Raw genomic sequence first — 12,928 nt, forward strand, 5'->3', positions numbered from 1 at the left:
ATTAAAAGAGTCTCTGTATTTAATTATTATTTTACTTTCTATAATTTTTAAAAGTCTTAATTCAACCTTAGATTTTGTCTCAAATGACTAATATTTCATGTCATTAGGTTTTGTTAGCTAACTAATGACATGGCATCTTTGTGATTTTTAAATACCCTAAAATAGCTTTGAGATTTATTATTATTTAGGATATATAGTTATTGATACTCCTTGACTATAGCTTAATTATTAATCAAATCCTATTCTTTATGAAATTACTATCACCTCCTCACCTTTTAATATGTTTAAAAACTACTAAGGTTGGATGTATAATGTCTATTTTGCCCTTTGCTAGAATAAAAATCTAAAAGACGATATTAGGTCATAAGAAACGATATGGTTGCAAAGGTTTATAGGGATATTATGGACCAGTTGGGCCTACCGGCAGCTAAGATTTTAACTTACATGTTGAAAAAAACATATGAAATTACTAATTTTGCTCTTGTATTCTAGTCATTTTAGACTTCAAAGAGTTGAATCTTGATGAGATTAACGTATGGGACAAAATAAGTAATAACAGATTTCAAGGTTATTTTGGGGGATTCACCTCTGATCGTCTTAGGCCATCTTCCTGAATGTATGGTAAAGGATGTAAAGATTGTGCAATCCTCTAGTACCCTTGTGGCTAGAAGAGTTAGATTCATAATATAGAATTGTACTAAAAGCTTTCATGACTTATACTGGATCACAAATTGGGATCATCTACCCATAAGGTAGATTTCCTTCCTAAATGTGTGATAAAAATATAAGAGTGTAGAATCACGCTAGGGGTAGAGGATTGGAATGCTGGACCACCGATACAAAATCATGAAAGCTATTATAAATTGCTAAGAAATTAAAACACAATATAATAGCAAATAGAGAAGAGTTTCAGTCTCCCTTGCAAACTTACACGGCCTTTCTCTGTACCTTGCACTTCATACATAAGAATTCAAGCTAGTTATATTTTTTTTCCCTAGCTCTTTCTAGCAATCTTTAATGGCTTCAAAGAGCAAGATTCTGATCATTGGAGGAACAGGCTACATCGGCAAGTTCATCGTAGAGGCAAGCGCCAAGTCTGGCAACCCAACTTTTGCACTGTTGAGGGATACATCAGCTGTTTCCGGAACTGATGAGAAAAGTAAACTCCTTCAGAGCTTCAAGAATTCTGGTGTCACTTTTGTTCAGGTATGAAAATCCAAAATCTCTCCTCCTTCCCCCTCCAATCCTTCTTATCTATTCTGGGTTTTGCTGCTGAGAAGATTTTGATTATGGGTTCTTGATAGGGAGATCTCAACGATCATCAGAGTTTGGTGAAGGCAATTAAGCAAGTGGATGTGGTGATTGCAACTGTAGGGAAGCAATTGGTACAAGAACAGGTGAAGATCATAGCTGCCATTAAAGAAGCTGGAAACGTTAAGGTAATTTAACAAATTCTTTCAGTTTTCATTGAAATCTTGAAGCTCTATTCCTGTGACGTACCAGATTAACTAATTTTCCTATGATGATTTGCTCTGAATTATGCAGAGATTCTTCCCTTCAGAATTTGGAAATGATGTTGATCGGGTTAATGCTGTTGAGCCAGCATTATCCACATACAAGATCAAGGTTGCAATTCGCAGGGCAGTCGAGGCTGCCGGAATACCATACACCATTGTTGTTAACAACCACTTTGGTGATTACTTTCTCCATAATTTTGGACAAGCTGGAGCCACTGCTCCTCCTCGTGATAAAATTGTCATAATGGGGGATGGAAATACCAAAGGTAACTCATGAAGACCTTTATCTTCTCATTTCTTTTTTTGTTGCAAATTTCAGATTTTTCATGATTTGATCTTAAGAAAAAATTGAGATCATATGTTGTTGAATTTTGGAACCTTTCCATCCTGCGATGCCTTTTGCTTCGTGACGCATGGACCGTAAAATTTCAATCATTGAATGGAATAGTTAAGAGAAAGCAGTCCATTTAGAAATGAGTCCGGATCATCTCCCTGTTAAGGAGCACTATTTGCTCTCCGACGACTTTACAACCACAAATTATAGGGAGTCCCACACGATTAGGGTGATGAAATTTTTTTTAATGTTTTAATTTTTTTTACTTGTGGGTCCCACTGTAATTTGTGGTTGTAAAGCAGTCGAAGAGCACAGAGTGCTCCCCTGACAGAAGATGATCCGAACTCTTTAGAAATGGTTGAAACATACTCAATTCGTTTTCAAAAGGTGTAATACCTCTCCATCTAGGGATTCTCACCCTCTCAATCAACGTGTCATCCATCTGGTTGTTGGACATACAGGACCAACGGGAGACTTGGACACATTGGCGGAGCTGCATTGATGCTGCGGCGAGGCCCATGCCGCCAACCCCACTCCCCTTTGAAGTTTTCATTTTTCCTTTCTTCTTCTTCTTTCTTTCTTTTTTTTTTTTTTTTTTTAAATGTCAACGATAGTCCATCTTTGGGCCTTGATGTGGAATTTTTTCATCGAGACAATTTCTTGGGGTTGGCCCCCCCACTTTTAAATTGTCAACCCACCCCTTCTCGGACAAGGATCTGGATTATATAGTGTTGGTTTTGCTTGCAAATTTGAATATCAACATTAAATCTGGGATCAGTTGATTTGATAAAATTTTTTTTTTTGCATAGAGATAAATTCATTATACTCTCTATGAAATAATGGTATTTGACCCCTCCCAAAATTAAATCGTACCTCCACCCCTTCTGGACGAAGAGGATCTGGATCATATCGTGTTGGTTTTGCTTGCAAATTTGACACATCGTATTGGAATATCAACATTAAATCTCTGGATGAACAGTTTTGCTTGAATATGTTTTATTTTTTCAAATGTCCTGATGTTTACATTATTAAATCTTGTTAATGTTCCTTCATATCTTTGCATTTGCAGGAATTTACAACTTAGAGGAGGACATTGGAACTTACACAATTAAAGCTGCAGATGATCCAAGAACTCTAAATAAGATCTTATATATCAGTCCACCTGCTAACATTCTCTCATTCAATGAGGTTGTTTCTCTCTGGGAAAAGAAGATTGGCAAAACCCTGGAAAGGGTCTACATTCCAGAGGAACAAGTTTTGAAAGACATCCAAGGTTAATATATATAAGAAACTAAGCCAGAGCTTGATGGTTATGAAACTTTATATTGAAAACCTAATTGATCTTGAAAACTAACAATCTTTTTGTGTTTCTCTTGTTGCAGCTGCTCCACATCCATTAAATTTAAAACTAGCACTTAACCATGCAGTATTTGTGGGTGGAATAAAAGTTGAGATAGATCCATCCATTGGAGTTGAAGCTTCTCAGCTTTATCCTGATGTGAAATACACCTCAGTAGATGAAATTCTCAATAAATTTGTGTAATATTCATTTTTGTTTTTCTTGGGTTTTCATTTTCAGAGAAACTGAAATAAAAATTTCATTCTTTCAAGATAGTTATAAAAAATAATTTAAAAAGAAATTTGCAGGAATAGCCTTTGCTATTGCTATCCCTAGTTCTAATTGATATTTTTACATTCAGTAACATCATTAAAAGAGTGATTGTATTAATTTCTTATTATTTTTTTACCTGTATGTTTAATGAAAAGTGTGCTCTCCTTTAATTTAATTACTCGGATGGCTAATCGAAACTGGACAATGACATATTTGCCAAATCTATTGACTTTATTTTTTGTAATAATTTGCCGTGTTGCTGCACCCATTGGATGGTTTACATTTGACTTTCACCCACACATGATTTTTTTTTATTTTTTATTTTTTGTTTGCCAATCCCGGTTTATATAAACCCTTTAAGTAACACTGAAAAATACTGTCTTCAAATATGTAATTTTTTTTTTTTTTTTTTTTTTTTTTTTTTTTTTTTTTTTTTAAAAAAAAAAAAGGTGAGACAAGTAGAGTCTCCCTAACGGGTAATAATAATTATGCATCCTTATACAAGGATTCTTTTATTGGTTTAATATCGATAATTACTTGGATGGCTAATCCAAACCGGACATATTTGCCAAATCAATTGACTTTACTTTTTGGACGCAAGGTGTTGCTCCCGTTGGAGTTATGTGACTTTCCAACCCATCCGATTTAATCCTGGTAACTTAATATTATATTTTTCATAAACTAAATAGTTGATATATTATTAAATTAAATAAATTCATTTGTATATAAATATATGAATTTTTTACACATCACTACAACAATTAAGTGATTTTGCCACCGTAAAAAGTCCATAAACCATCCCAAATAGTTTGACCCGATGGTAACTTTCTGTCGCACTTCTGTCATAAAGGTTTACAACGAAAATTGGTGAGTGACGGTTCTATTTTCTTTAGCGACGGTAATTGGTACCCGTGACAAATACTTAATTATATATGCAAATTACGAAACCCATAGACTTTGTCTTTCGCTACAAAAATTTCCTACCGTTGTAAATACTTTGAGTTACAAATTTTTCTACCATCGCAAAAAAAGACTTTTTTTTTAATAATAATAATATACTTCCAGCAAAACATAAAGGAGAAAAATAAGAAAGAGGAGAGAACTTCAATTGATTGGGCTGTGATATTGGGCAAATAAAAAAAGAGCAACCTTGGGCCTCGTTTACTCAGCCCACTTTCTCACTGGGTAAGCTTTTGCACTAACAGTCATGGACCAGCCCAAAGACACCATATTTTCGTCTCATCAATCTGTGGTGGCCCACTTGCTAATGTCCGCACACACCCTTCAAGGAATTTTTTTCATGATAAATAAAACTTCATTTTAATTAACATTGCACATATGTAAGTTTGTTAATATTTCTTCCTAGCTGTTGCATGACACATTCAGAAGCTAATCTGGGCAAGCATTTAAATTGCCTAAATTTCACTTGGTTAATTAGCACTAGATGATAATGCCCCCCATCAACAACAGAAAAATTGGTTAAGGAATAAATAAGAACAGTTAGTGAAGCAGATGTAACCAACATCTAACAATAACAAATTAGATGCACCAGATCTAGTCAAGGATTTGCACCATTCCTCTGCAAGAAAATGTGCTAAAACCTAGTCAAGGAAGTACAAAATCTTATGATCAAGAAGTTGCAACACAAACCAAATCATATACTTATATCATCACCAACAGAACTGTAGCACAAACTAATATGGAAACAGAAACCATGCTTGTTTGTTCATTACAGGCTACAGAACAAGTGGAAAGGGTTTTATATATAGTTGCATCACTAGCTGCTGTGACGATGATGCTTTGGGTGGGAGCAGCAGGTCAATTGTTGAGGTGCGCAAATGTGGTCGTTGGCTGGATAGAGATACTTTCCTCCATGGATGGTACCCCAATAAATGGTTTGCAACTCTAGAAGAAAAATAGAGCCACTTTGTTAAAATGTAGAATGCGAATCATATACAATGGCTAGAAGACAACATGCAACGTATTTCCCAAAAAATCAGAAACACACAAAAAGTAAGGAGCATATGCTTACATTTCGGACTCCACCATGTCACTGATATGAAAGTAAAATATCATAAGCAGAAATTTTTTTGTTTGATCTATCCATTATGGAATCTTTCATCTTGGCCATCCAAAAAAAAAATTAGAAACAGGAATAATGATAATCGGGCAAACAAGGTACTCCACCATGTCAATGATATGATGCTGCTAGTGTTAACTAAAATGTGATTGAAGCTTCTACAAATAACTCATTGAAGTGTTAAAATGCTGTCAGTCAGGCTTTGATCCTTATTGTTCTTTCTTCCAAAGTCCACTAAACATGATTCTTAGTATGACAATAGATTTGGGATTAGATGCTAGTCCAAATGTAACAACAAAGCTTCCAAATTCCAAATCAGGTTCTCTGAAACAAATTTGCAAATAAGATAGCACATGACTACAGAATCCTTAAGAGGGGCTCCTCCCAACTTTATGATTGAATGGATCAAGCAAGATATTGAAAGCAAGAATCATACTCACCTCAAGTACATGGTCATTGCATTAGGAGCTCTATGTCAATCATGAGCGAAGATATCTTTTCATCCTACGCAGATATCTTTTCAGCCTGACTAGCTACTCTTCAGCCTACGCAGATGTTGTTGTCTCTATTGTGTGTATCTTAGCCAGCAATTGTGCATTTTCTTTAGCATATGACTTATTGAGCTCTCTTATTGTTTCATGTACTTGTGTTGGAGTTATTCCAACTTCAAACATTCGTATTCGACCATGGATATCCTCACCTATACAATCTCTAAAAACTTTGTCTTACAAGCGTGGCAAGGTCCCTCACATTTCTTCTAGCAGTTTGTTGATCTTTTATTCCATATTGGCCTACATTTGAAACACAAAAATCAGTTAAAAGATATATTAATTGAAGCTATAAAATGGTAGTACCTCATTTATGATTTTATAACTTACAATGATCACGTTAGCAATCTCGTCTGTAGGATCACGTGTAATCTTGAACATTTTCATATGAATGAGAGGTTCTTTATTCGGGTGCTCCTGATGCTAAACAATTAGGAAACAATAAAATATTATAACATGTGAACTTCCATAAACAACATTTATAGTTTCAAATAACACCCTCTCCTTCAATTACAACCAAAAGAAGTCTTTCTTGTATTATGTAATGATTTAAAATTTTTCCTATTATCAATATGGCGGACCTAAATAGCCTAGAATATTTTCAAACACACAGAATTATATTAGAAATATTGTTGCTAATATAATTTACTGTTTTGTCACAAGATAAGTTAAATTCAAAGCATCATACTTGAATAGCCACTTGGCTCTATGTCTCGAGTAAGGGTGTCAATTGCGTACCGAAATCCGTTTAACCGTACCAAACCATGCCATCTAAAACCTCACCGATCTTGCACTCGTTCAAAATTCGCTCGCAGTGCGCGCACTAAATTCGGATTTAGGTACTCATACCATTGGTACGTACCAAAACTGTACTGAATTGGTACCGTACCAAATTAAGAGATATAAATTGTAATTTTACAATTAGAACACTTTACCCTTACTTTATCCCTAGTTTCCTATTTCAGTTTTTCGTTTCATCATTCACTCCTTTAGTCCTTTTCTTATATTTACTTGTTTTGTCTCTATTAATTAGATTTACTTGCTTCATCTCTATTAATTTCAAATTCTATCGATTGGTTGATCACAATTTCATTAGGATCTTAATGAAATAATAACAAAAGTGGCATAAGTTCATTCGTACCAAAATTGTACCGCTTTAGATATCGTGTTTAAACCGTTTTTCTATACCAATTTAATACCTCAAACAAGATCTTCGAACCCGTTTTTGTAAATAACGTAAAAACTGCAAACTTGTTGAAGATCTACAATTGCACTTGAATGGTTCTTCTCACAATACTTCTTCAGAGCTGAAACGTACCAGAGGTATTTTCTTTAAGGTATTTATATACCCCAATTTGTGCAATTCAGGTTCTAAAAGTGTCTTCACCCCAAGATCAGTTAGCCCAAACATTTAAGGTTGCACCCCAGAAATGTTACTAAAAGTGTAATCAGGTTATGTTCACTGTTTAACAGAATAACAACAGGAAGAGAAAGAGAGAAAGAAGAGGAGGAAATTCAGTATCCAGAATGAACTCGAAAATAGGTTTATATAGAGCCTCAAAGGCTATAGATGAAAGCATAAGGTACCCTCACAAGGCTATAAATGAAAGGATAAGGTCACCTCTCATTGTGAGGGTACCTTTCAGTTCAACTCCCTTCAGGAATGTACCTATCCAGCTGACCTCCCTAAAGGAAAGTGCATCTCTAATGGCATCTCCATGTTTTCACCCAACAGTGGGCTTTCCGGAATAAGGCCCATGACAATATGGGCCTTTTGGATCAAAGCCTATGACCCATGACCCAAGTCATATAGAATTATTAATATTGATTAATATATATCTATATAACCATGGGAGGGTCACAACAGGGTTTAGGCTCGGTTCACATCATACAGGATCCGATCTATCCTTAACCCAAATTAATATTACATAGACCCTTACTATATATAGACGATATAATCAACTCCTCTCAACCCAATGTAAGACTAAATAAAACCATAGGATAAAAGACACGATTAAAATATATATTTATATATAATAATATTAATTAAGTTTTTAACATATTTACAACAATGGCAGTTTCAGATGATAATATTTTGAATATTTTGAGCCCTCTCTTTCTACAACATTTCAAATTGTTCACACAGACTCCTCAAAACCCTAGTTTCTTCACATAAAATTTGTGACTATCCTCGTCAAGGCTGGATTACTTGTAGATCAAACGAATGTAGACTAATGGCACATTGCTCTTCCTACCCTTCAATGTCAACAATTTTGTTACCAAGAGCAAGGTAAGGTACCCTTCATCTTTTAAATCTCACAAATTATATCACTTTTTGTTTATCAACCACCTCCCCGGGAAGGGAAGGTGAGGATGGTCGCCGGTAGGGGAAGGCGTAGATGGTTTTTAGTGAGATGTAGGTAGAAAATGGGTGGATTTGGTCTGGAAGATCTAAATAGGGATAGTTATGTCATTTAATCTATTGAGGATACTATGGTCATTTTCTATGTGACTTGACAGAATCTTAGGAAGAATCTATAGTAGTGTACAACTTGTAATTTAGCAAGTGAGTCTCATGTAATTTAAGCCACTATAAAGTATCGAAAATTTCACCTTATACTGTGCAACATGTAAAAAAACTCTAAATATAATGCATATAACAATTTGCACAAAATAGAAAGCATATCTAACAATGAACTTATTACCGACCAACTATCCAAAATACATCTTTTTCCTTTCTAACTTTCATATTTTTCTCTTACAAAACAGATTTTTTGTTTTTTTTTTTTTTTAAATACTCTTTTATTTTTTTTTTTTATCAAAAATACTTTCTTATTATTTGTTCCTTTTGAGTAGAATCTTTCTGACAAACGGCCGGGAAGCATTGTCTTTTATGGTCTACGGTTGACTAATATGACTGTTTGAGGGCATAAAATTAGTTTTCTTGTTCTTTTTCATATGATATTATTAACTTCTTCATAAAATCTGTTTTTTTCATTTAAAAACTTATAATTTTATTTCCAATTGTGGGGGCATTGCTGGAGAAGACAATGAGGGCTTAGATATTGATTTGATCCAATAACTATTTATCGATGGCTGAGTTCAACTCCAAGATAACCCTCCCTTGATTCTGTATCATGGTATATTTATGAAAGTTCATCATATCAATCTTCAGAATTGATTCCTTTTTCAAATGTGTGATTAGATGAGATATCAAGGGAGAGCTATTAGAGGTGAGGTTATCAATTTATATCATATGCCGTTTATCAAATCAAAACCATGTCATTTATCCCAAACAAATAGGATATTTTATTGATATGACATGGTTTAATAAATATACACCGATGATACAGACAAAAATGATACAAATGAACCATACCATTCTAATATTATATTAAGTATTGGAATTGTTTTTTAGTGAATAAATATGATAGGACAATAACATGAAGATAAATTTATTTTTACCATTGGTAGTAATTCATACCATAAATTGTTTTTTTTTTTTTTTTTTTTTCTTGACGTGGTCTTTTTAATACTAGAAATATAATGCAGGGTTGGTTCAGTGGTAAAAACTCATACTTCTCAGTGGAAACGGCCGAAAGACTTATTGGTTGGAAATTTGGTGTACATCAGGGTATTCAATCTATGAAGTCTGGACTAATTATATGAAACTTCTTAATCTCATTCCTAGACTTAAGTGGTAAGTTTGGCCCATTCTACTCATCCCAATTTTACTGTTTGTTGCTAGAAATATGTTGGGGGAAGAGATTGGTAGCTTTCCTCTGGGGTATTGACAAGGTTTCTTCCAAAAATGTAATGTATTTAAGCAATTCAGGTGCTAGTTTACTGAAATTTTATCAGGTTTATTTCTGGTACAGAAATGGACCGTTCATCTCTCTCTAGATGAAGAACACATGTCCATCAGTTACATCAAAAGGTTCAAATTAAAAAAAATATATATCTTCTAAATATTATCTCAACCTTTGAATGCGATTGATGGACATTGTTAATGACTAAAATGGTCATTCTATACATCCCGGCCTAACCACAGGTTTGTATGGTCCGACTAGTAGTTCTATGTAAATTGGTTCGACCATATGTTCTATAGGCGAACCGACCACAAACCTAAGAGTACCCAATCAAAGTGAACTTCTATTATACTTTCACTACCTAAAGAAAGGAATTAGGTAAACAACTCTTCTTAGAGTTATATTCAAAATCAATTTCTAATATCTTACACTATAAACACCACAAGCTAACATAATAAAATAAGTATTCATATTCTGTGTGATCAATTACTTAAATTCTTTATTAAGTAGTTGTGATCATATCTCATTGGTACTGACTTGCTTGTCGAAGATGTACCTCGACCACCCAAGATCGATCACGTATTTTGCAAGTTCCGAAAAGATGAGCAGGATTTCATATCAAGAGACAAAATAAAATAGATGGTCTAGACCTGATAAAGTTCTTTAGTTTCCAAGTAGGATAACCCTTTTTCTTCATCTATATATTTTTTCTTTTCCTATACCAATTTCCACCTAATAGAGGATTCGAATTCTCCTCAACCACCATGTGATGGCAGCTTGGCCAAACTAATTAATCTACCTTAAAATAGGGGATTAATGCTGGCACCCACTGAGAAAGCAGCTATTAAGGTGGGAAACGAGTTCGAATCCTTCGTTAAGTACAACAAAAGAAACATCTTTGCAAACGAAAGAAGACAACAAGGTGGGTCCACCAACAACGGTCTTGGTCAAAATCTACAACGCAACATGGAGGGAGTGGGTCCCAACAACCATAATTAACGACCGACAAACAGCAAACAACACGGTCTCCAAGAACCACCACCTTCACAATTCACATGCTAAACCAATCAATCATTCACATTTATTCGACAAATCGATCCATTTTATCGTCTCAATTTAGGATTTCTCAAACCAGTTAAGCTTTGGTGGAGCTGTAAATGATGCCGAAATTCGCATTTAGATTCGTGTTCTATTCATTTTTTTTTTTTTGGTAAGATGTTCTATTCATTTTTAAGGATGTAGGAATCTGAAATTCTCTTTACGGAAAAAAAAGGGCATGCTTAAATTTTAAGTGGCATCTTATCAAGTCACATTTGATACTCGATAAAGTTTTAACTGATTAAATCCTAAGGCGGAAAAGTAAAATAGAGGAAAAAAACATGTACACATGAGACAACGAAGGAGCATGGTACCTCGTGTCCGCAATAAATCGTCCACACGGGCGATATGTCGAGGTGTCACTGGGGGCCACACGACACCCCCAACGACTCAATAAATACTAAACATCGATGATATATCGCCGGAAATCGGTGATATATCGTCAACGATCGATATTTCGAACTTGCTTTCAAGTTTCAACAGTGTGATCGACGGTAGGGATGAACAACATCCTCTCCGGCTTTGACGGACTATAACCTCTGGGTCCATCAACCAAGATTAAATCCCCAGGCACCTCGTACAAGTGATTGGGAAGAACGTCAATCCCAAGTTTGCAGTCGGAGAATAGCAGATTTTGTATAGATCGATACTCCTTCCAAATCTACTCCTTTGCAGAGATGATCGTCGATCCCAAGTAAGCTTCCATGTCGGTTGCTCTGCTCAAACTTGGCGATTTTGTACTCTTCTCGTCAAGGAAAACAATGCGGCCATTTGATTTAGGGCTTTCCAGAGGAGGGTTTCGTGGGTGAGCCCAAAAGCCAAGAAATTGCAGGGGTTGGATGGGCAGTTGCGGAGGGTTGCAGCGATGGAGATGGTGGCGTGGTGGAGGAGGGCATTGGCGACGTTAGTGGAGAAGGATAACTACGTGTTATTTGTCTGCTTGAACTTCCTCAAGGCCACTGTAGTCCAATTTTTGTTTTGAAAAGATATGAGATGTAAAAGTTAGCATGTTATCCAACCAGACACATCTTCTTTTTTTTTGGTTTGCCAACCCCAATTTCCAAGGCTTTGCCTTGACTAACTGGGGCTCACACACCTGGCTGTGGTGGGTGAGTCTCCTAGCGGAGATTTTTTACGTCCACAAGGTTTCGATTCCGGAACCTTGCTTGAGCGGACCAAACTGCTTACCACTTGGACCAACCTCCGTTAGTCAAACACATCTTTTTAATTTAAAGAAACTTGTCTCTAATTTTTCTACCCCCAACAATCAAACAAACCACATTTTTAAGATTTAATATATAATGCTAATCTCAATAATTATCCAGATGAAAATTACCTTTTTTTTTTTTTGGGTGAATATCCATAACCAATTGGTTAGCTATGAAAATGCAATTAGATCAACCCAAAAATAAAAGGTTGATAAATCAGATTGGTAACTGAAAAATTGAAATAAAAGATTGAAATATCGGACATCCAATAAAGTTTTCAATTTGAATCTGAATACTTTTTATAAATGTCACCCCCAATATCGGATTGGATTCAGATATTAGTTTTGCTCATAGAATTCGAATATAAATTGTGGTTTATCCGAATTGAATCCCATTGTTATAGTGAACCTTAATTATGGGTCAAGAGTAATTGAGCCCAAGCCTAGGCCTTTGGAACACGGAATCACATAAGTTTGACCTTTACGGGCGACAAAACCCCTTTAAAGATATAATCGAGGTGCGCATAAGCTGTCCGATAAACCTCATATACCAAAAACAATAAATTCTACCCAACAAATAATAAATAAATAAATAAATCAATTTTTGCCACGAAAAGTGCGAGGATATAGCTGTTGGAGACGAATTCTACGCAAAAACGGCTTAAAATTTAGATGATGAGTGGGGACCATCTTGTTCCTTCCATCCAGCCAAGTAGAAACCTT

General features: G+C 35.1%; 1 protein-coding gene across 1 annotated transcript; it reads left to right on the forward strand.

Moving 5' to 3' along the window:
• Positions 1 to 929: 929 nt before the first annotated feature.
• On the forward strand, positions 930 to 3,570 carry LOC149005504 (eugenol synthase 1-like). The gene is made up of 5 exons (XM_089168599.1): positions 930 to 1,206; positions 1,305 to 1,439; positions 1,546 to 1,783; positions 2,921 to 3,124; positions 3,234 to 3,570. The coding sequence occupies exons 1-5, from the start codon at positions 1,018 to 1,020 to the stop codon at positions 3,392 to 3,394; spliced, it is 927 nt and encodes a 308-aa protein (XP_089024725.1). The 5' UTR covers positions 930 to 1,017; the 3' UTR covers positions 3,395 to 3,570.
• The last annotated feature ends 9,358 nt before the right edge of the window (positions 3,571 to 12,928 follow it).

Source organism: Hakea prostrata, chromosome 9, assembly GCF_041222555.1.
Source record: "Hakea prostrata isolate BN-2017 chromosome 9, UWA_Hpros_2, whole genome shotgun sequence".
In the NCBI taxonomy this organism is placed as follows: Eukaryota; Viridiplantae; Streptophyta; class Magnoliopsida; order Proteales; family Proteaceae; genus Hakea; species Hakea prostrata.